General features: G+C 39.6%; 1 protein-coding gene across 3 annotated transcripts in view; it reads left to right on the forward strand.

The window, feature by feature from the left end:
• The window catches only part of FHIP1A (FHF complex subunit HOOK interacting protein 1A), a 272,991-nt gene that overhangs the window by 143,100 nt on the left and 104,727 nt on the right, over positions 1 to 25,164 (forward strand). For 2 of the 3 annotated variants that reach the window (XM_059922608.1, XM_059922607.1), the window contains one exon: positions 21,719 to 21,950. In XM_059922608.1, the coding sequence (XP_059778591.1) occupies positions 21,846 to 21,950 (105 nt within the window). In that variant the 5' untranslated portion in view covers positions 21,719 to 21,845. The remainder of the gene's footprint in view (positions 1 to 21,718; positions 21,951 to 25,164) is intronic. The other variant, XM_059922609.1, reaches the window with a different exon arrangement.

Here is a 25,164-nt window from a genome sequence, read left to right on the forward strand (position 1 = left end):
AGAAAATGTTTTCACTAAGTAGTATGTAATCATGGTACCAAATTCAAAAAGTGAAGAAGGGCACACAGTGAAAAGCAAGTCTCCCTCCCTCCCTGTCCCAGCCATCCAGTGCCCCTGTGCTCAGAGTCCTTGGGTATCTTCACAGAGAAGGGATATGCATTTACCAGCATATACAGTAACACATGCCTTTTTATTTTCTTACACAGATGATGGCATAATATACTTGCTGTTCTGTACATATCCTGGCAGCCTTTCCATATCAGTACATTCAGAGCTGCAACCTTTTTTTAAAAAATTAAAACAATTTTTAAATTGAACTATACTTGATGTTCAACATTATATCAGTTACAGGTGTACAATATAGTGATCCACAATTTTAAAAGGTTATATTCCATTTATAGTTATTATAAAATATTGGCTATATTCCCCATGTTGTACAATATATCTTTGTAGCTTATTTTATACTTAATAGTTTATACCTCTTAATCCTGTACCCCATATTGTGCCCTCCTGCCCCCGGCCCTGATTCCCTCTCCCTACTGGCAATGAAATTAGGCCAGTGTGTTCTCTATATCTGTGAGTCTGCTTCTTTTTTGTTATATTCATTAGTTTGGTGTATTTTTTTTAGATTCCACATATAAGTGATATAATACAGTATTAGGCTTTCTCTATCTGACTTATTTCACTCAGCATAATACCTTCCAAGTCCATCCATGTTGCTGCAAATGGCAAAATTTCATTCTTTTTAATGGCTGAGTAGTATTCCATTGTATATACATACCACATCTTCTTTATCCATTCACATGTTGATGGACACTTAGGTTGCTTCCCTACTTTGGCAGTTTTTTAGTTGTTGAATTGTATGAGCTGTTTATATATTTTGGATATTAACCCCTTATGGGTCATAACATTTGCAAGTTTTCTCTCATTCAGTAGGTTGTCTTTTCGTTTTGTTGCTGGTTTTCTTTGCTGTGCAAAAGCTTTTAGGCTTAATTAGGTCCCACTTGTTTATTTTTGCTTTTATTTCCTTTGCTTTAGGAGACAGATCCCCAAAAATATTGCTACGGTTTATGTCAAAGAGTGTTCTGCCTATGTTTTCCTCTAGGAGTTTTATGGTTTCCAGTCTTACATTTAGGTCTATAATCCACTTTGAGTTTATTTTTGTATATGGTATTAGAGAATGTTCTAATTTCATTCTTTTACATGTAGCTGTCCAGTGTTCCCAGCACCACTTATTGAAGAGACTGTATTCTTGCCTACTTTGTCATAGATTAAGTTGACCATAAGTGCGTGGGTTCATTTCTGGGCTTTCTATCCTGTTCCATTGATCTATGTGTCTGTTTTTGTGCCAGTACACATACTGTTTTGATTATTGTAGTTTTGTAGTGTAGTTTTGAAGTCAGGGAGTGGAATTCCTCCAGCTCCATTCTTCTTTCTCAAGATTGTTTTGGCTATTCAGGGTCTTTTGTGCTTCCACAAAATTTTTAAAATTATTTGTTCTAGTTCTGTGAAAAATGCTGCCGGTATTTTGATAGGGATTGCGTTGAATCTGTAGATTGCCTTAAGTACTATGGTCAATTTTTTGAATTTTTTTTTTTATACAACACGTTCTTATTAGTTATCCATTGTATACATATTAGGGTATATATGTCAATCCCAATCTCCCAATTCATCACACCCTCACCACCCCCACCCCCCCGCTGCTTTCCCCCCTTGGTGTCCATACGTTTGCTCTCTACATCTGTGTCTCAATTTCTGCCCAGCAAATCAGTTCATCTGTACCATTTTTCTAGGTTCCACGTATATGTTTTAATATATGATATTTGTTTTTCTCTTTCTGACTTACTTCACTCTGTGTGACAGTCTCTAGATTCATCCACGTCTCTACAGATGACCCAGTTTCATTCCTTTTTATGACTGAGTAATATTCCACTGTATATATGTACCACATCTTCTTTATCCATTCATCTGTCGATGGGCATTTAGGTTGCTTCCATGACCTGGCTATTGTAACTAGTGCTGCAGTGAACATTGGGGTGCATGTGTCTTTTTGAATTATGGTTTTTTCTGGGTATATGCCCAGTGGTGGGATTGCTGGATCATATGGTAATTCTATTTTTAGTTTTTTAAGGAACCTCCGAACTGTTCTCCATAGTGGCTGTATCAATTTACATTCCCACCAACAGTGCAAGAGGGTTCCCTTTTCTCCACACCCTCTCCAGCATTTGTTGTTTGTAGATTTTCTGATGATGCCCATTCTAACTGGTGTGAGGTGATACCTCATTGTAGTTTTGATTTGCATTTCGCTAATAATTACTGATGTTGAGCAGCTTTTCAAGTGCTTCTTGGCCATCTGTATGTCTTCTTTGGAGAAATATCTATTTAAGTCTTCTGCCCATTTTTTAATTGGGTTGTTTGTTTTTTAATATTGAGCTGCATGAGCTGTTTATATATTTTGGAGACTAATCCTTTGTCTGTTGATTCGCTTGCAAATATTTTCTCCCATTCTGAGGGATATGTTTTCGTCTTGTTTGTAGTTTCCTTTGCTTTGCAAAAGCTTTGAAGTTTCATTAGGTCCCATTTTTTTATTTTTCTTTTTATTTCCATTACTCTAGGAGATGGATCAAAAAAGATCTGGCTGTGATTTATGTCAAAGAGTGTTCTTCCTATGTTTTCCTCTAAGAGTTTTATAGTGTCCAGTCTTACATTTAGGTCTCTAATCCATTTTGAGTTTATTTTTGTGTATGGTGTTAGGGAGTGTTCTAATTTCATTCTTTTACATGTAGCTGTCCAGTTTTCCAAGCACCACTTATTGAAGAGACTGCCTTTTCTCCATTGTATATCCTTGCCTACTTTGTCATAGATTAGTTGACCATAGGTGCATGGGTTTATCTCTGGGCTTTCTATCCTGTTGCATTGATCTATATCTCTGTTTTTGTGCCAGTACCATATTGTCTTGATTACTGTAGCTTTGTAGTATAGTCTGAAGTCAAGGAGTCTGATTCCTCCAGCTCCATTTTTTCCCCTCAAGACTGCTTTGGCTATTCGGGGTCTTTTGTGGCTCCATACAGATGTCAAGATATTTTGTTCTACTTCTGTAAAAAAATGCCATTAGTAATTTGATAGGGATTGCATTGAATCTGTAGATTGCTTTGGGCAGTATAGTCATTTTCACAATATTGACTCTTCCAATCCAAGAACATGGTATATCTCTCCATCTGTTTGTATCATTTTTAATTTCTTTCCTCAGTGTCTTATTGTTTTCTGCATACAGGTCTTTTTTCTCCCTAGGTAGGTTTATTCCTAGGTATTTTATTCTTTTTGTTGCAGTGGTAAATGGGAGTGTTTCCTTAATTTCTCTTTCAGATTTTTCATCATTAGTGTATAGGAATGCAAGAGATTTCTGTGCATTAATTTTGTATCCTGCAACTTTGCCATATTCATTAATTAGCTCTAGCAGTTTTCTGGTGGCAGTTTTGGGATTCTCTATGTATAGTATCATGTCATCTGCAAACAGTGACAGTTTTACTTCTTGTTTTCCAATTTGTATTCCTTTTATTCCTTTTTCTTCTCTGATTGCCATGGCTAGGACTTCCAAAACTATGTTGAAGAACAGTGGTGAGAGTGGACATCCTTGTCTTGTTCCTGATCTGAGAGGAAATGCTTTCAGTTTTTCACCATTGAGAATGATGTTTGCTATGAGTTTGTCGTATGTGGCCTTTATTATGTTGAGGTAGGTTCCCTCTATGCCCACTTTCTGGAGAGTTTTTATCATAAATGGGTGTTGAATTTTGTCAAAAGCTTTTTCTGCATCTATTGAGACGATCATATGGTTCTTCTACTTCAATTTGTTAATATGGTGTATCACATTGATTGATTTGCATATATTGAAGAATCCTTTCATCCCTGGGATAAATCCCACTTGATCATGGTGTATGATCCTTTTAATGTGTTGTTGGATTCTGTTTGCTAGTATTTTGTTGAGGATTTTTGCATCAATATTCATCAGTGATATTAGTCTGTAATTTTCTTTTTTTGTAGTATTTTTTGTCTGGTTTTGGTATCAGGGTGATGGTGGCCTCGTAGAATTAGTTTGGGAGTGTTCCTTCCTCTGCAATGTTTTGGAAGAGTTTGAGAAGGATGGGTGTTAGCTCTTCTCTAAATGTTTGATAGAATTCACCTGTGAAGCCATCTGGTCCTGGGCTTTTGTTTGTTGGAAGATTTTTAATCAAAGTTTCAATTTCATTCCTTGTGATTGGTCTGTTCATATTTTCTGTTTCTTCCTGGTTCAGTCTTGGAAGGTTATAACTTTCTAAGAATTTGTCCATTTCTTCCAGGTCGTCCATTTTATTGGCATACAGTTGCTTATAGTAGTCTCTTAGTATGCTTTGTATTTCTGCAGTGTCTGTTGTAACTTCTCCTTTTCATTTCTAATTTTATTGATTTGAGTCCTCTCCCTCTTTTTCTTGATGAGTCTGGCTAATAGTTTATCAATTTTGTTTATCTTCTCAAAGAACCAGCTTTTAGTTTACTTGATCTTTGCTATCGTTTCCCTCATTTCTTTTTCATTTATTTCTGATCTGATCTTTATGATTTCTTTCCTTCTGCTAACTTTGGGGGGTTTTTGTTCTTCTTTCTCTAATTGCTTTAGTGTGAGATTAGGTTGTTTATTTGAGAAGTTTCTTGTTTCTTGAGGTAGAATTGTATTGCAATAACCTCCTTCTTAGAATGCTTTTACTGCATCCCGTAGGTTTTGGATTGTCGTGTTTTCATTGTCATTTGTCTCTAGGTATTTTTTGATTTCCTCTTTGATTTCTTCAGTGATCTCTTGGTTATTTAGTAACGTATTGTTTAGCCTCCATGTGTCTGTGTTTTTTACGTTTTTTTCCGTGTGATTGATTTCTAATCTTATAGCATTGTGGTCAGAAAAGATGCTTGATATGATTTCAATTTTCTTAAATTTACTGAGGCTTGGTTTGTGACCCATGATGTGATCTATGCTGGAGAACATTCCATGCGCAGTTGAGAAGAAAGTGTAATCTGCTGTTTTTGGATGGAATGTCCTATAGATATCAATTAAATCTATCTGGTCTATTGTGTCATTTAAAGCTTCTGTTTCCTTATTTATGTTCATTTTGGATGATCTGTCCATTGGTGTAAGTGAGGTGTTAAAGTCCCCCACTATTATTGTGTTACTGTCGATTTCCTCTTTTAGAGCTGTTAGCAGTTGCCTTATGTATTGGGTTGCTCCTATGTTGGGTGCATATATATTTATAATTGTTATATCTTCTTCTTGGATTGATCCCTTGATCATTATGTAGTGTCCTTCCTTGTCTCTTGTAGCATTCTTTACTTTAAAGTCTATTTTATCTGATATGAGTATTGCTACTCCAGCTTTCTTTTGATTTCCATTTGCATGGAATATCTTTTTCCATCCCCTCATTTTCAGTCTGTATGTGTCCCTAGGTCTGATGTGGGTCTCTTGTAGACAGCATATATATGGGTCTTGTTTTCGTATCCATTCACCGAGCCTGTGTCTTTTGGTTGGAGCATTTAATCCATTCACGTTTAAGGTAATTATCGATATGTATGTTCCTATGACGATTTTCTTAATTGTTTTGGGTTTGTTTTTGTAGGTCCTTTTCTTCTCTTGTGTTTCCCACTTAGAGAAGTTCCTTTAGCATTTGTTGTAGAGCTGGTTTGGTGGTGCTGAATTCTCTTAGCTTTTGCTTGTCTTTTAAGCTTTTGATTTCTCCATCGAATCTGAATGAGATCCTTGCTGGGTAGAGTAATCTTGGTTGCAGGTTCTTCCCTTTCATCACTTTAAATATGTCATGCCACTCCCTTCTGGCTTGTAGAGTTTCTGCTGAGAAATCAGCTGTTAACCTAATGAGAGTTCCCTTGTATGTTGTCTGTCGTTTTTCCCTTGCTGCTTTCAATAATTTTTCTTTGTCTTTAATTTTTGCCAATTTGATTACTATGTGTGTCGGCGTGTTTCTCCTTGGGTTTATCCTGTATGGGACTCTCTGCACTTCCTGGACTTGGGTGGCTATTTCCTTTCCCATGTTAGGGAAGTTTTTGACTATAATCTCTTCAAATATTTTCTCTGGTCCTTTCTCTCTCTCTTCTCCTTCTGGGACCCCTATAATGTGAATGTTATTATGTTTAATGTTGTCCCAGAGGTCTCTTAGGCTGTCTTCATTTCTTTTCATTCTTTTTTCTTTATTCTGTTCTGCAGCAGTGAATTCTACCATTCTGTCCTCCAGGTCACTTATCTGTTCTTCTGCCTCAGTTATTCTGCTATTGATTCCTTCTAGTGTAGTTTTCATTTCAGTTATTGTATTGTTCATCTCTCTTTGTTTGTTGTTTAATTCTTCTAGGTCTTTGTTAAACATTTCTTGCATCTTCTCGATCTTTGCCTCCATTCTTTTTCCGAGGTCCTGGATCATCTTCACTATCAATATTCTGAATTCTTTTTCTGGAAGGTTGCCTATCTCAACTTCATTTAGTTGTTTTTCTGGAAGGTTGCCTATCTCCACTTCATTTAGTTGGTTTTCTGGGGTTTTATCTTGTTTCTTCGTCTGAGACATAGCCCTCTGCCTTTTCATCTTGTCCATCCTTCTGTGAATGTGGCTTTTGTTTCACAGGCTGCAAGACTGTAGTTCTTCTTGTTTTTTTGTCTGCCCTCTGGTGGATGAGGCTGTCTAAGAGGCTTGAGCAAGTTTCCTGATGGGAGGGACTGGTTGTGGATAGACCTGGCTGTTGCTCTGGTGGGCAGAGCTCAGTAAAACTTTAATCCACTTGCCTGCTGATGGGTGGGGCTGGGTTCCCTCCCTGTTGGTTGTTTGGCCTGAGATGACCCAACACTGGAGCCTACAGGGCTCTTTGGTGGGGCTAATGGTGGACTCTGGGAGGGCTCACGCCAAGGAGTACTTCCCAGATCTTTCGCTGCCAGTGTACTCTTCCTCACAGTGAGACACAGCCACACCCCGCCTCCGCAGGAGACCCTCCAACACTAGCAGGTCACTGCTCCTTCCCCTGGGTCCTGATGCACACACTACTTTGTGCCTGCACTCCAAGAGTGGAGTCTCTGTTTCCCCCAGTCCTGTCGAAGTCCTGCAATCAAATCCCGGTAGCCTTCAAAGTCTGATTCTCTAGGAATTCCTCCTCCCATTGCCGGACCCCCAGGTTGGGAAGCCTGACATGGGGCCCAGAACCTTCACTCCAGTGGGTGGACTTCTGTGGTATAAGTGTTCTCCAGTTTGTGTGTCACCCATGCAGCAGGTATGGGATTTGATTTTATTGTGATTGTGCTCCTCCTACCATCTCACTGTGGCTTCTCCTTTGTTTTTAGATGTGGGGTATCTTTTTTGGTGAGTTCCAGTGTCTTCCTATCGATGATTGTTCAGTAGTTAGTTGTGATTTTGGTGCTCTCGCAAGAGGGAGTGAGCACATGTCCTTCTACTCCGCCATCATGAACCAATCTGACTATGGTCATTGTAACAGTATTAATTCTTACAATCCAAGAACATGATATATCTTTCCATCTATTAGTGTTGTCTTCAGCTTCTTTCATCAGTGTCTTATAGTTTTATGAATACAGGTCTTATACCTCCTTAGGTAGGTTTATTACTAGGTATTTTACTCTTTTTGATGCAATGGTAAATGGGATTGTTTCCTTAATTTTTCTCTTTCTGATATTTCATCGTTATTGTATAAAAATGCAACAGATTTCTGTATATTAATATTGTATTCTGAAACTTTACCAAATTGATGAGCTCTAATAGTTTTCTGGTGGCTTCTTTAGGATTTTCTGTTTATAGTATCATGTCATATGCAAACAGTGACAGTTTGCATATGACATGTTTCCTTTCCAATTTGGATTCCTTTTATTTCTTTTCGTTCCCTGTGTGCTATGGCTAGGACTTCCAAAACTATGTTGAGTAAAAGTGGTGAGATTGGGCATCCTTGTCTTATTCCTGATCTTAGAGGAAATGCTTTCAGCTTTCACCATTGAGTATGATGTTACCTGTGGGTTTGTCATATATGGCTTTTATTATGTTGATGAATGTTCCCTCTTAACCCACTTTCTGGAGAGTTTTTTTTATCATAAATGGATTTTAAATTTTGTCAGAAGCTTTTTCTGCATCTGTTGAGATGATCGTATGGTTTTTATTCTTTAATTTGTTAATGTATCACGTTGATTGATTTGCAGATATTGAAAAATCCTTGTATCCCTAGGATAAATCCCACTTAGTCATGGTGTGTGATCCTCTTACCGTATTGTTGGATTTGGTGTGCTAATATTTTGCTGAGGATTTTTGCATCTGTGTTCATCAATGATATTAACCTGTAATCCTTTGTGTGTGTGTGATTCTTTGCCTGTTTTTGGTATCAGGGTGGTACCTCATAGAATGAGTTCAGAAGTGTTCCTCTGCAATTTTTTGGAAGAGTTTCAGAAGGATAGGTGTTAGCTCTTCTCTAAATGTTTTGTAGAACTCACCTGTAAAGCCATCTGGTCGTGGACTTTTGTTTGTTGGGAGTTTTTAAATGACTGATTCAGTTTCGTTACTGTAAATTAGTCTGTTCATATTTTTCTTCCTTCCTGGTTCCGTCTTGGGAGATTGTACCTTTCTAAGAATTTGTCCGTTTGTTCTGGGTTATCCATTTCATTGGCTTATAGTTGCTTGTAGTAGTCTCTTATGAACCTTTGTATTTCTGCAGTGTAAGTTGTAATTTCTCCTTTTTTCATTTCTAATTTTATTGATTTGAGTTCTCTCCCCTTTTTTCTTGATGATTCTGGCTAAAGGTTAATCAATTTTCTTTATCTTCTCAAAGAATCAACTTTTAGTTTTATTGATCTTTGCTATGTTTTCTTTGTTTCTATTTCATTTATTTTTGGTCTGATCTTTATGATTTCTTTCCTTCTACTAACTTTGGAATTTGTTTGTTCTTTTTTATCAAGTCCTGTTAGGTGTAAGGTTAGGTTGTTTGAGATTTTTCTTGTTTCCTGAGGTAAGCTTGTATCTCTGTAAACTTCCCTCTTAGAACTGCTTTTGCTATGTCCCAAAGGTTTTGGATTGTTGTGTTTTCATTTTAATTTGCCTCTAGGTATTTTTTGATTTCTTCTTTGATTTCTTCAGTGATTTATTTGTTGTTTAGTAGCATATTGTTTAGCCTTCATGTGTTTATGTTTTTTGCAGTATTTTTCTTGTAGTTGATTTCTAGTCTCTTAGTGTTCTGGTCAGAAAAGATGCTTGATATGATTTCAGTTTTAAATTTATTGAGAGTTGTTTTGTGCCTAGCATGTGATGTATCCTGGAGAGTTTTTCGTGTGCACTTGAAAAGAATGTGTATTCTGCTGCTTTCAGATGGAATAGTTTATATATATATGTCAATTAATGTGTCATTTAAGGCCAGTGTTTCCTCACTGATTTTCTGTCTGGATGATCTTTCCATTGATGTAAGTGGCGTGTTAAAGTCCCCTACTATTATTGTGTTACTGTCAATTTCTCCTTTTATGTCTGTTAATATTTGCCTCATATATTCAGGTTGGTTGCGTGTATATTTACAATTTTTATATCTTCTTCTTGGATTGATCCCTTGAACATTATGTAGTGTCTTTCTTTGTCTCTTATTACAGTCTTTATGCTAAAGTCTATTTTGTCTGATATAAGTATTGCTACTTGGCTTTCTTTTGATTTCCATTTTTATGGAATATCTTTCTTCTATACTCTCACTTTCAGTTTGCGTGTGTCTTTAAATCTGAAGTGAGTCTCCTGTAGGCAGCATATATAGGGTTCTTGTTTGTTTATCCATTCAGCCACTCTCTTTTGATTGGAGCATTTAGTTCATTTACATTTATGGTAATTTTCAATATGTCTGTTCTTGTTGCCATTTTGTTAATTGTTTTGGTGTTGTTTTGTACCTCTTCCCCCACCCCCCCTTTCTTCTTCTTTTGTTCTCTTCTCCTGTGATTTGATGACTGTCTTTAGTGTCATGTTGGATTCCTTTTCCTATTCTGTGTGTATATCTATTAGAGATTTTTGGTTTGTTGTTACCATGTGGTTTTTATATAGAAATCTCTCTATATATGTGATTGTTTTAAATTTTAATTAAATTGAAATCTTAATTTCAAATGCATTTTAAAAAGCCTGCATTTGTATTCTCCTCCCATCATGATTACTATTTTTGATATCATGTTTTACATCTAATTGTTTTGAGTATCTCTTAACTGCTTATTGTGGATATAGATTATTTTACTACTTTTGTCCCTTAACCTTCCTACTAGCTTTGTGTGTGGATGATTTCCTACCTTTACTATCTGTTTGCCTTTACTAATGAGCTTTTTCATTTCGTAATTTTCTTGTTTCTAGTTGTAGCCTTTTCTTTTTCACCTAGAGAAGTTTCTTTAACATTTGTTGTAAAGCTAGTTTGGTGGTGCTGAACTCTTTTAGCTTTTGCTTGTCTGTAAAGCTTTTGATTTCTCCCTCAGATCTGAATGAGAGCCTTGCTGGGTAGAGTATTCTTGGTTGTAGATTTTCCCCTTTCATCCCTTTAAATAGATTGTGCCATCCCTTCTGGCCTGCAGAGTTTCTGTTGAAAAATCAGCTATAACCTTTGTATGTTATTTGTTGCTTTTTGCTTTGCTGCTTTTACTATTCTCCCTTATCATTTTCTTTTTTTAATTACTATGTGTCTTGATGTGTTCCTCTTTGGGTTAATCCTGTATGGGACTCTGTGCTTCCTGGACTTGGGTGATTACTTCCTTTCCAGTGTTACAGAAATTTTCAGCTATTATGTCTTCAAATGTGTTCTCAACCCTTTTCTCTCTCTTTTCTCCTTCTGGGACCCCTATAATGTGAATATTATTGCACTTGATGTTGTCCCAGAGTTCCCTTAAATTGTCCTCACTTCTTTTCATTCTTTATTCATTTTTCTGTTCAGCAGCAGTGATTTCCAACTGCTCTGTCTTCCAGCTCACTGATTTGTTCCTCTGCATCATTTAGTCTACTGCTGAATCCTTCTAATATATTTTTCATTTCAGTTATTGTATTTTTTGTCTCTGTTTGTTTATCCTTTATATTTTCTAACTCTTTATTAAAAACTTCTAACTTCTCACTCTGTGCATCCATTCTTCTCCCGAGTTGTTTGACCATCTTTATGATCATTACCCTGAACTCTTTCTTGGGAAGATTGCCTGTTTCGACTTCACTTAGTTCTTCTTCTGGGGTTTTATCTTGTTTCTTCATCTGGAACATCTTTCTCTGCCTCCTCATTTTGTCTAAGTTACTCTTTGTATTTTTATGTATGTGGTAGGTTAGTTACATTTCTCAGCCTTGGAGAAGTGGCCCTCTGTAGGAGACGCCCTGTGCATCCCAGTAGCACATGCCCCGCTCATCACCCAAGCTATATGCTCTAGGGGTTCCCCCCATGAGGGCTGCATGGGTCCTTCTCTTGTGGCAGGTTGACTATGTGGGCGGTCTGGTGGGCTTGCTTGGCCCCTGTCCCAGTTGGTTGCCAGGCCCTGCCTTTTGTGGAGGCTGCTGGCTTCTACTTGGTGAGCTCTGGTTAAGAGGTGGCTGACTACAGAACCCCAGTGGGCCCCAGGGCTACTGCTGGCTCACTGGTGAGCAGAGTCAGGGTCCAGAAGACTTCAGGGCTGTTTCCTACCCACTGGTGGGTGAAGCCAGGTCCTGGGGTTAGTGCCAGACTACTTGCAGGCAGAGCCAGGTCCTGGAGTTTGGTTGCAGGGCCCAGGAATCCCATAGCTGGTGTCAGGTTGCTGGTGGTGAGGGTGTGGTTCCTGACAAAGTTGGGTATAGGGTCTGGGGTGTCGTGAAGCTTGTGTTGGTCTGCAGGTGAGCTGGGCCGGGGCCCAGATGGTCCCGGGTGGGTCTGGCCTGCTGTGGGCTGGCTGGGTCTGCAGGCTGCAGGATTGTGGTTTTCTTGTGTCTGGTGTCTGCCGCCTGGTGGGTGGAATTGGGTCTTGGACCTCTAGTGTGCAGGGCTGTTTCTAGAGGCGTGTCTAGAGGTGGCTGTGGGCTCAGGAAGTCTTTAGGCAGCCTGCTGTGTCTCCACCCACTTAGTTGCTTGGCCTGAGGCCTCCCAGCGCTCGTGCCTGTAGGCTGTTGACTGGGGCCAGGTCTTGGTACTAATGTGCTAGAGAGAGGACATTACAATGGTGCCCACCAAAACCAGTGTCCATGTGGTAGAAGGGGCTCCCAAGAATGGCTGCTGCCAGTGTCTGTGTCCCCAGGGTGAGCTGCAGTTGCCCCTTGCCACTCTTGGGAGACTGTCCAAGACCAGCAGGTAGGTCTAGCTCAGCCTCTTATCAAATTACTGCTTTTACCCTGGGTCCCAGTGCTTGTGAGATTTTGTGTACTCCCTTTACGAGTGAAATGTCTCTTTCCCTGTCCTTTGGGACTCCAGAAATTAAGCCCTGCTGGCCTTCAAAGCTGAATGCTGTGGGGCTCATATTCCTGGTGCAGGACCCCCAGGCGGGAGAGCTCAACGTGGGGCTTGTAACTCTCACTCCTGTGGGAGAATTTCTGTAATATAATTATTCTCCAGTTTGTGGGTATTGATTAGATTGCAACTCTGCCCCTCCTACCCATCTCCTTGTGGTTCCTTCTATATGTCTTTAATTGGAAGAGGTCTTTTCTGATAGGTTTCGGTCTTTTTCTGCAAATAGTTGTGATTTTGATGTGATTGTGGAAGGAGGTGAGCTCAGGGCCTTTCTACTCTGCCATCTTGGCTGATCTGCTGCATCCTTTTAAAAATTGTGACATAGTTAGTTCATTATATAGAAGTGCCATATTTATTTAACCAGACCATTGCTAATGGATGTTTGGGATCTTTCCAATTGTTTACTATCTAAACAATGCTACAAAGGATATCTCTGTAGTTAGAGAGGTGCTAGTGGTTAAGAGAATGTGCCTAGGTTAGACCCCAGAATATCTGTGTGACCTTGATTAGACCAGCTCCTTCGCTTCTCTATGCCTCAGTTTCCTAATCTGTAGAAGAGGGAAATGTAGTTCACAGGATTGCTGAGAAAATTTAATGAGTTAATGGTGTAATGTCTTCAGAATAGTATCTGGCACAGAGAAGTGCTCAGTAAGTGTCAACTCTTTGCTATTATTCAATTTGTCATTTTGTAAGGTAAAAGTATATTTATAGGATAAATGCACACAAGTGGTTTTGCTGATCAAATTCAGTTTTGAAGACTGTTACCAAATTGCCCTTTGCAGGTAGAACACCAGTTTATGTTCTCACCTGAGGTGTATGAGATGGACCCATTTTTATTTCTCCTAAGTCACCTCTTGAAATGTGTAAATCTGGACACTGATAGTATATAACTGAGGCCCATGTAGCTGTTACTGAGGAGGGAGAGATTTCAAGATAAAATCTTCTTCCCCCTGAAAGTTTTCAGTGATTCTAGATTTGGCTTTTTATTTTTATCAAGATGACATCTTGATGATAAACTGATCATAGCAATAATACATATGTGAGTGGTTAACTACTTTAAACCAGTACATTTTTATTATGAACTTCTAGAATCTTTTGCCTACTCTTGGATGAGAAAATATAGTCTTTTAAATTCTGGTACAGCAGTGATACCATTTGTTAGATTATTATATTTACATGTGAGGAAGTCTTTCATTGTTTTTATGTTCATAAAAAGTAAAGAAATGTGAAATTAGAACTTTGTGGTCTTAGGTTACCACATAAGTACTAATATTATTCCATCTGTAATTCCAAGATACCTGTATTGGCTATTTCAAGTACCAGTGATTTACTCCATTTCTGTCATGTCTGTAGTGCACAAAAGGCCCCCAAACTCCTTGTGGCCCATTTCATAGACTGGTGAAGAAAGGTGCTTTGTCCTAATTGGCATAGGACCATGTTCTTTGAGCCTGTTGCTGACATTATAATAAATTCTAATCACTTTGTATCTCTGATGCCACACCTTGCAGTGTTTTGAGTTGAAGTATCTAACCAGCCATGAAATTTGTAAGGCACTGAGGCCTTCCCTGACTGTTACTCAAGATCATGGTTACTCACAGGCTGGAACAACCCCCAAGCTGCTGAAATGGAATTTTTTGTATCACCGAAGTCACAAAAGCTCTATGGCTGTCTCTTCAGTAACACCTTTAGAATTTGAACTGGCTGTTAGTCTCTGTTTTGGGACTCTTCATGGTTTTACAATGAATGCATCTTTAAAGTGGCTTTTAAACATTTTTGAAGGGGAGAAATTCATGGACCCTTTTTAGAATTGGCTGAAAACTATAGCCACCTCTCTCCAGAAGAATATGCCCACAGTTTGTGAGATTGGTGGACATATATGGAATTTTATTGTTACTACACTCATTGCACTTAGTATGTCTTAAACCATGCATGGATGAAGGACATTTTCGAAAAGGAGATTTTTTCACGTTGCTATTCCAAAAGATAATCATCACATCATCTTAATTACAGTGCAGGTTGCATATTTGAAATTTTTCACATAAAGGCATTTGAAAGGCCGCTGGTAGGGAGCTAATTCTGATTGATAGAGCTGCAAAGACAAGTATTAGACTAAACAGCATAACTTTCCAAAGGCACCTCCTTTTCTAGGGATAGTGACCAAGACATGTTGGTCAAAAACTTACATATTTTTTATCCAGGAACATTTATTGAGAAGAGCTTCATTAGTATGAGAGAGTTCTTCTTAGAGAGAGATTCCAAGCATCTACCTCAAATCTCTGCTTTAAAATACTATCCCACAGAATTTGTCAGATAAATTTATCTCTGAATTTACCTTAGCTAAATTTTAGGGTTTTATGGCAGATATTGTAACTGAGTTGTCCCTTAATAGCTTTCAGCAAGACAGTGATGTGGCAGGACGGTGCATACTACCAAGATGATAGTGACTGATTGGGTTGTTGGGGAGACTTTACCCAAGAGTGGTCCAGTTTTCACGTTTTGACAAATTACTCCATGTGTATAAGAGACTTTCCTTTTCAGTCACCATTCACTTGCTACAATTTTCAAAAGCTATAATTTTTACATTCCAAATCCTTGCCACTAGGGGTTTAATTTCTTAAGCAGCCTTAAAAATTAAGTCCCATAACAAATTTTAGTTATGTTTTGAATATTAATTTTAATTTTTCTTCTCCATTTATTCTGTTTACCAGTCACTTGCATGGCACTCGGGTATGACCTAGTTGGCTGGCAGCTTGTTTTAGTGAAATTAAGATGTAAAACATGGTGGAATTATTTCATGACATTAATAACAGTTTTCTGCAATCTGGTTACTATTTTGAGGCATGCATTTATCAAAGCCTGAAACCATTTGGAATGCACATGTTGCAAGAATTTTCTTTGCGTACACCCTCTGTGTTAACTGGTGACCTACAACTTGAGGGAACAAAACAAGGTGTACTTTACTGAAATGATGGATAGTGAACAATGAATGAGCCAACAAGTTGAGGGAATCTTAGGACAGGGTCCAGGAGAGTCGGGGCTATTAGATGCTGGCTTTATTTCCAACAGCCCAGCATTGCCATGTGATACGACAGCAAGAGAGAAAAGGAAACTGGGCCAGAGGATTAGAGAACAGGGAGGATTTAGTCTTAATAGGATTTTATTAGGCTGTAAGTAGAGGTTGTCTGAGGTAGTCTGACCCAAAATGAATTCCCCCCACTGCTATTAGTTATAGTTGAGGGCACACGGTTCCCATCTCTTCAGGTTTTCCCAGTATTTGAAGAGTCTTCACCCTTAGATGGAATTTTACTTGATAAGCACATTTACAGTAATAGACTCTTTATGTATTTAATAGCAGCCAATTCAGAGCCTTCTGAAGTGCATTCTAAAACAATGAGTTTTTCTACTGGCAGTTGCTCAGGAAAAAAACAAACCAAACACAAATTATACTTGAGATGGTTGATTTCTGTGCTTTAGGTTCCTTAAGTGAAATATGCATTAATCATGAAAGAATACAGGTAGAATCCTGTTTACAACTAGAATTCTTTCAAAGATTTTTGTACCATGGCCATTATCCTCCTTTAATGATTGTCTGATTACCCCTCCCCAATTAGTATAACAGTTGCAAAAGAGTATGTAAAATGATGACTTTTGAGCTGGGAGAGACCTAAGAAATAATCATTTAGTCCTAACTACTCTCCCGAAGCGAGGTTCCAAACCACGAGTCTCCCGCTGGTTAGAGCTGGAGCTAGAGTCCTGGGCCCTGTCTCCCAGTCAAAGCTTAAGTCCCTCAGTAGGGACCTAAGTTTTCTGACTTCCATGCTTGGAGAACTGAGCTAAAAACTCTTAACCCTGATGCTTTGTTCCCCACTTTAAATCCACCTATCCTCTCTGACTGTCTCCAGAAACCAACCAGAGGTATATCAGGAGGGAAGGAGAAGGAAAGGTAGGAAGAGAGCCTTTCCATCAAGTTCAAGATTTGGTGACTCACTAGGAAAAGACTCGGCCTTGCTTCTCTTTTTTCTCTAGGTCTCTCCTAACTGTGCTCTTGACCTCGCCTTTCTCCTCCTCTTGCTCCATCAAAATCCCCTTTTATTTTTTTGGTATCTTCAAATTCTCCATGTTCGTTGATTCCTTCTCATTAGACCTACAAATATGATCACTTTTCCCTTAATAAAAATGTTCCCTTGGCTGTGTCTCCCTTAAGGTGGCCACCCACTTCTTTCCCTTCAGGATTTTTTTATAGTCCATTATTAGAGGATATTATATTTAAATATGTAGAAGAATTGAAGGATGGTATGAAATACTATATAATTAAATGCCAAAACGTATACATTAGAAGTTCAGCCTGATAGTGAAAGAGAGCTATATTAAAATATAGTTATTGGTAGTTCAGGAAAAAATGTGATTTTGACCCATTTACAGCTCTCCTAAGTAATGTAGTTTTTGAGAGGGTCTGAAATTAGATAAGATGTCTGTCTGGGAGGGAGGTAGAAGGAATTTTTACATTGGAAAAAGGTATGATCTAGATGACTAGAATCTAGGCTTTTATGATTATGTGGTACATTTTATAATTCCGTGATATGGAAGCATATGCTTGTGCTTTTTTCATAGTCAAATAAAAGATACCATATACTTTCAAAAAAGGGCAAATAAAAATACAGGTAATTCTTATGTCAGTTATCGCTGTCTTTAACAACATTTAATAGAATTTTTCTCTCCTTATTGATGGAAAATTTTTTTTTTTTAATTTTTATTTATTTATTTATTTACTTATGGCTGTGTTGGGTCTTCGTTTCTGTGCGAGGGCTTCCTCCCGTTGCGGCAAGCGGGGGCCATTCTTCATCACGGTGCGCGGGCCTGCCTGTCACTATCGCGGCCTCTCTTGTTGCGGAGCACAGGCTCCAGACACGCAGGCTCAGTAATTGTGGCTCACGGGCCCAGTTGCTCCGTGGCATGTGGGATCTTCCCGGACCAGGCCTCGAACCCATGTCCCCTGCATTGGCAGGCAGATTCTCAACCGCTGCGCCACCAGGGAAGCCCAAAATATTTTTATATATAATATTAATGAGATATATAAATGTGATGACTCAGTAATGTCTTTGGAAATAATATAGTTGGTTCTGTCTTTGAAGTATAGAAACTGTGCTAATATCTCAGCCTACGTTCATACATACATACATAATACATACATGTATTTTGATAGCTCATCTCTTTCCCCCAAGACCAAAAACCTCAACAACCGTACCACAGTACCACATGCAACCACTGTGGGAAAAAGAGTCCTTTGGGTATTTTTTGTTGGTGGTGGTTTGTTTGAAGAAAGGAAAAAAATCACTTGTTAGGGGCTAAACAATTTCTAGAGCTTTCTCTCAGGCATGAAATTAGAGTTGATGTGCATGTGTGTATTTATGGGGAGAACAGGCTGCATGTGTGCCAAGAGCAGCAAGCTTTACCCTAACCATTCCCAACTTCAGACGCCTTAGGCTGAAGAGAGCAGAGGGCAAGAAGCGGTGACATCTAGCGATACCACATGCCATAAGCACACGATCTAGCACCTGCAGCCTCTCCTACCTGCTCACAGCCTTTTGCTTAGTATTGTCCTTCTGTCTTCTTCATTTGGGGTTTTTAGCTGTTGTCTGAGAGTTAAGTAAAAAGCTTGGAATGGGAAAAAGGAAAGGCTGATAACAGGAAAATGCAGAAATATGTTGAAAACCTTGGTGATTGAGGAAATGGGTCCTTAAACATCGCTCATGAACATGGAGCCATCTCTTTCATTTTTTTTTTTTTTTTTATAAATTTATTTATTTTTATTTATTTAATTTTGGCTGTGTTGGGTCTTCGTTTCCGTGCGAGGGCTTTCTCTAGTTGCGGCGAGCGGGGGCCACTCTTCATCGTGATGCACGGGCCTCTCACTATCGCGGCCTCTCTTGTTGCGGAGCACAGGCTCCAGACGCGCAGGCTCAGTAGTTGTGGCTCATGGGCCTAGTCGCTCCGCGGCATGTGGGATCCTCCCAGACCAGGGCTCGAACCCGTGTCCCCTGCATTGGCAGGCAGATTCTCAACCACTGCGCCACCAGGGAAGCCCCATCTCTTTCATTTTCACACTGCCCTGTGGACATGCCAGTGCTTTACCACTTTAACCTGGGAATGAGAGAGAGAGTGGCCTCTGGGTGCTTAGGTGGTGTTTTCTTTGACAGGGTCTCCTGCAATAGCTTTTCGCTTCCCAAACGTGGCTTGCTGGACTTGCCTCCCCCTCTGCTTTCTCTCCCAGGTTCTCTCGATGTTGTGGTTTCTGTATTCATGGCATATTTAGATTTTTCAGGCATCTGCCTCAAGAGTATGATTGGATAAGCATCAACCAAGTGAGATGTACTTTTCTCAGAGAAGATACAGATTCCTTAAGGGACTAGGGCTAGGGATTATAGCCAGGAGCAAGGAGAATACAGTTTCTAGAGAGAACACTGGACTAGGAGTCAAGAGACATTTCTGTCTCCATCAAAACTGACTTGTAAGTTTTTGGCCTCGGCTAAGATATTTATCCTGTCTGTACTGTGGTCGCACTATCTGAAAAGACTGCATGTGAAGTCCCTTTAAGAACTAATGTGGGGGCTCCCCTGGTGGCGCAGTGGTTGAGAGTCTGCCTGCCAATGCAGGGGACGCGGGTTCGAGCCCTGGTCTGGGAGGATCCCACATGCCGCGGAGCAACTAGGCCCGTGAGCCACAACTACTGAGCCTGTGCGTCCGCAACAAGAGAGGCCACGATAGTGAGAGGCCCGCACACCGCGATGAAGAGTGGCCCCCACTTGCCGCAACTAGAGAAAGCCCTCGCACAGAAACAAAGAACTAATGTGAAGGATCTTAGAGAGCATCTTTCTATTTTTGATTTAGAGGCAATTGGCATGATTTACGTTCCCTTCATACCTTCAAAGAAGAATCTGAGAATCCCAGAGCTGGAAGGCATCTCAGAGAGTCTTCAACTTTTTCAACCTCTGGGATAAACCCAAACACTCTGATTTTCTTCGTTGTTATCATTACACCATCTGAATAAGAGACCTTGACATTTTCAAAGAAATGTAGTGTTTAGGACAACAAGGAAGTTGAATCAGAACTTGTTTTATCTCTTATCACTTAAAACAGGGTTGCACAATGAGATGCTGTCTAGAAGGGCTAGCCTGCGAACCAAAGTGAGGTCAAGAGAGTGGCGGGAGGATCACAGGGAGTGTGTGTGTGTGTGTGTGTGTGTGTGTGTGTGTGTGACTGGGAACACATACTCTGCGTGCATGGGTAGCCACTCGTGATTTTTAAAACACCAGTTGGGCGCAGTGTAACATGCATCTCAGTGGCAAAGGGCCATGTTGGTAACGGGCAGTGTCTTATTGAAAACAACACATTTGGGCTTCCCTGGTGGCACAGTGGTTAAGAATCCACCTGCCAATGCAGGGCACACGGGTTTGAGTCCTGGTCTGGGAAAATCCCACATGCCATGGAGCAATGAAGCCCGTGCGCCACAACTACTGAGCCTGCACTCTAGAGCCCGTGAGCCACAACTACTGAGCCCGCACGCCACAACTACTGAGCCCACGTGCCACAACTACTGAGCCTGTGCTCTAGAGCCCGTGCTCTGCAACAAGAGGAGCCACTGCAATGAGAAGCCTGTGCACCGCAAAGAAGAGCAGCCCCTGCTCGCTGCAACTAGAGAAAGCCCATGTGCAGCAACGAAGACCCAACACAGCCAAAAATAAATAAATAAATTTATAAAAAAAAAAGAAAACAACACATTTGCATTATTAAGAATTATATGTTGGGGAATTCACCAATTTACATAATAAAACATAGTCGTGAAAGATACAAGTAAACTGTTTCACTTACAATATCTACGCAGTCCTCCTTCTAACAGGCTTCCCTCTTTCCACACACCTTAATCCCCCATCATTCTCCTTAAGAAATGTTTCTTTCCCCAGAATTATTAATTCTTACAAGTTTTCTTTTCTTATGTACTAAAACTTATTATAAAGATCTTTTAATGTTGATTGGCTAGTCTTCTACACCCCCAACAGAAGTACTTGTTTTGAATATTCCTTTAACTATTTTCCAATGTTTAATTTCTCTTCCCACAAAGAACTTGATCAATAAGTCTAACCTGAATCATCACTTGAAGTCCCCCCTCTCACATTTTATTGTTTATAGGAGGAATAGTTGATCAGTGTTCTCCTTGTAATACCCTTCATGTTACTCAGTTGAAAATAGCCTCTTTTTTTTTTTTTTCCTAAATCTTTTGGTACTACGAGTCTGGAAATTTTATCATGGACTTTGTTTTCCAGTGCTCTGGTAATTATAATGTAATTACTTTTCTCTGAACTCTCTCTCTAGTCTGTACACTAAACAAATAACGTTTTGAACTGTCCCCAGTCCTTTTTTGGGCTGATGAATCTAAGATAATAATACCAGTATCTTAGTGCTTTTGTCAGAGAGTTAGCACCACACAACTGGATCACATTGCCTGTATACTCTGTGACCCCAGTATCTCTTTTTCTCCCCACTGGCCCTGTTGGAGTCAGGCTTTCTTCATATTTTGTCCACATAACTCATTTTTCATTGATAAGTGCGCTGCTGCCTTGTCCTCACACCAAGTAAGCACTCTCTTGTTTTTGATGGATCATTTCTATCTGATTTGTCAAGGTTACTTGGAATTCTCTTATTTTTCAGGAAAGCTGGGAACCTTAACTTAGGTTGTAGCCACGAAATGACTGAGAATGCTTTCAATTCCATTATGACAGTCATTGATTAAAAAAATTGGTATTATTGGACCCAGGAGTCTGCGTGCTGTGTTATACTCCCCTAAGTTACATCAAGCCATTTATTTCAGTCACTATTAACTAATGATCTTCCTGTTTCTGGGTGTTTCTAAACACCACTAACATTGCTATCATAGTTTATTGCTTCTGGAAAGTAGATTTGAGTGATTTAGAATAATAATCTGAGGGGTTGTGGTTGGTGATAGTGGAGAGAATAAATCCAATAATTGTTTAATTTATTCATGTAGCTTTGGTAGCATCATTATTTTATATATTTAGTAGCAAAGTGAGAGAAAACAGAAGAAAGGCTTTAGGTTGAGTATAAATGTCTATTTTGTTGATATTTTGCTCAGTGTTGGACTTTGAGAATGTCTGTGTTTTGATTTTAACTTAAGCCAGTGTCCTATTTAATATATGAATGTAATGGGATGCATTTTTTGTTATTGTCATTACAGGTTTCGAAGGTGACAATGAAATGTGAAGAAGTTACATTTCTACTGTGATACTTGAAAGTTAGTGACTGCTTACCAAATTTTCATGAAAATTAAATATGACTTAGAAGCATTTGGTTTATGAAGGCTTATGATGTCATCGGTTGCGACAGAAGGCAAACTCCGGCAGGCTGTGAGCTTGCAGGGAGTTGACCCAGAAACATGCATGATTGTATTTAAAAACCACTGGGCGCAGGTAATGTATGAGTTCCACCTTCTCTGCTGGTTAGGTAGCCCTAGAAGCCTCTATTGCACTGAACCAGGGTTCCCAACCTGTGTGACAGGTGGGCTTCCAGAAAACATAGGGAGGAAACCCTTTCAAGTAGGAAGAAAAGCAAATTTCTCTACTTGCATTCCTAGAATAGGTAGCTGGTTAAAAACCTTGGTTTTCACGAAAGCAATTAGGGGACATGCATGTTCCTCAGATATTTTTATAAGAGTAGCAGTTGGCCTTCAAGTGACTTGTCCTTCACTTTGCAGTACACTTGACCATGAGTACATCTTCTTTCTTTCCCTCCTCCCTGCTGATTTCCATTCAGTCCTTAAACGCTACCAATACTAAAATACATATTTATTAAATATTTGTGAAGTGCTGTGCCGAATACATCAAATCCCTTACATTTAATCTTCTCCGCAAACCAGTAAGGCAGTTGGTTTTAGCTTCCTTATTTTACAGATGAGGGAATGGAAAATTATAGAGGTTAAATAGCTTGCTTGAGATTATACGACTAGTGAGTTTCCAATCAAGTACCGATACCTTGGTCCTATGACTCCAAGACCAGCGTATTTGACCTCTGTGCTCTAGCACTTTTCAGGCTGGTGGTCCCTATTCATTTAAGGAAAGAAGGTGCCTGGAAGCATCTGAATTCATTACAAAGCTGATTATAAAAGTTTTTTGATTATTCATTTTGACTTCTCTGTGACTCTTCTCTGATCTGCTTGTATGGATAATTAAGGGTTGAATGGTCAGGAAACTTACCAGCTCGCCCCTTTCCTCAGGGAGTTTACAAGTAGTAAAATAAATAAAATTGGCATTCTTTACTACTTGTACAACATTACACTCCCCAGGTGAGCTGGTAAGTGGCTATTTATGTGACAGTTTTTTAATGACTACCCAGTTCCTTCCTGTGGCGGGAAACAGCCCATGGGTTAAAGCACTGAGCCTGTAAATCACAGCAATTATAACGGGACACAGTTTAGATCAAAAACAAAATCAATTCTGCTTCTGGGTCATTTACACTTTGTGGCTTCTTGTCACTATCCAGTGTAAAGCTTCCAAGATTTTTTTATGCATTTCGCCTTCTCTGACTTTTTACTGTTATAGTCTTAATGGGTTTGCTCTGGATGTTAAGGGCACATCTGCTTTAGCAATGGGAAGAAAGTAATTCAGGAATTTTCCAGATAATAAGAGTAATTACCTTTGGCATTGTACTTTAGTGCTGATGCATACCACCCTCTGTTTAATGCAGAAAAATATTGACTTGAGGGTAAGGATAACTTTGTCAGAGGGATTGGGGTTTAGTTTATTAAACACTTCCTTTCGTAAAGTGGGTACACTCATTATCGTTTCTTTAACTTTGGCCAAGGTTCTTACCCCTTTAGTCTTAATTTTTCCTTTTAAATAAATCTGGAAAATGCCCTCAGTCTCTTTCTAGTTCCAAAGGCTCTTGAGGACCTTACTGTTACCTTTATGAATAAAAATACTGGTTGAAGAAATTCATGTCGATGTCAATGTGATTACAGTCGTCCCTTGGTATCTGTGAGGGATGGGTTCCAGGACACCAGCAGATACCAAAATCTGTAGATGCTCAAGTCCCTTATATAAAATGATATTTCCATATAACCTACGCACATCTGCACATCCTCCAAATCATCTCTAGATTACTTATAATATCTAATACAGTGTAAATACTATGTGAATAGTGTAAATGCAATGTAAGTGCTATGTAAATAGTTGCCAGTGTGCAGCAAATTCAAGTTGTGCTCTTTGGAACTTTTTGAAATTTTTTTCCAAATATTTTCGATCCGTGATTGGTTGAATCTGCAGGTGCAGAACCCGCGGATACGGAGGACCGACTGTATTGTTACATGGAGATTTACTGAGCCCAAACTTCAGCTACCTCACTGTGGGCATCACACGTGGGGCATAGAAATGTATAAGCCTTCCTTTGGGCTTTTAAAGAATGTATAAGCTAGTTTGGATGACAACGTGAGATACATTATTATAAAATGAATAATATCACAGGAATTAAGTCAAGGGAAGGGGCTATTACAGATGGAAATGGCCTGTGAAATCCAGGAAGTGAGATTTTGTTAGCTTGACTGTGGGAAAAGAAGGTTTTGATGACAGAAAGGAAAAGAACATTTTAGAGAAGGGGTATTAGGAACAAATGCTCAGCTTTGCCTTTTTTGGATGGTTAGAAATAAAAAAGGTGAGGAAGTCAGGGCAAGGCAGAGCTGTGGGGCTAAGTTTGAGGTAAGGAATGAGATTTTCAGCTGATAGAAATAAGTGCTACTTATTGTTTTTGGAGTTTCATGCATTAGCGCTTTGCTGTGAGTTGTTCTGGCTGGGGGCGGATGAAGAGCAGTTGCAGAGGATTGGGAAATGAGCTACAATCTGACATAAACTTCTGTGACTAGTGTGACGTAGCCCCCGGGTTCCCCTGAGGCAACCCAAGGAAACTGTAAGGCTGGTAGGAAATGTGTAGACAGAACTGGGTGACAACATTCTATTTACCAAAGCGTTCCATTAGCTGGCAAGTACCATGCTTTTTCAGATGTTAAGTTAGGGAAAATGAAGGCAACAAAAGTCAGTGGTGTCTAAGTGCTTCTGTTTGTTAGGATACTTCAGTACAAATTCAGCATAATTAACATGTATTTGGCAGGTTCTCTTCTACTGTTTACTAGGAGCTTCTACTTCAGACCTTGAGTGGCGGTCAAGGGTATCCGCTTACCCACCTACACTTTGCAGTCTGTCAGGGACAGCTGGTTATACAGCCATCCATCACCCGAGGCATCATCTGAGGCAGTCCGAGATTCAGGGGGGTTTGCCAGGGGAGAGACCTTGAGTGGCCCAGTGGTGCACTTGAGTTTCCAGACTGGTCCCTGGGTCCAGTGCTCTCACGTTATCCTCAGAATAGTTCTATAGTGGACATCCAGGAATAGTTAACATTGGAGAATCCAGGCTCTAGGAAGTAGCCTCTGGCCTGTACATCCTCTTGTCTTCTGAGGTGCCATCTTGTGCCATAGTAGACAGAGCAACGAACCTAAAACCCAGATTCTTCTGGGGCATTCCTGTAGTTGGACATTTTAGTGGCATCTGGCTCTTTATGTCGTGGCCTCTTTCACTCCGTGTCTCTCATTTAGTCTCCAGAAATGCAAAATTACTTGGCGTTCCTAGCCACCCCTCT

Source organism: Balaenoptera ricei, chromosome 5 (genome assembly GCF_028023285.1).
Source record: "Balaenoptera ricei isolate mBalRic1 chromosome 5, mBalRic1.hap2, whole genome shotgun sequence".
Lineage (NCBI taxonomy): Eukaryota > Metazoa > Chordata > Mammalia > Artiodactyla > Balaenopteridae > Balaenoptera > Balaenoptera ricei.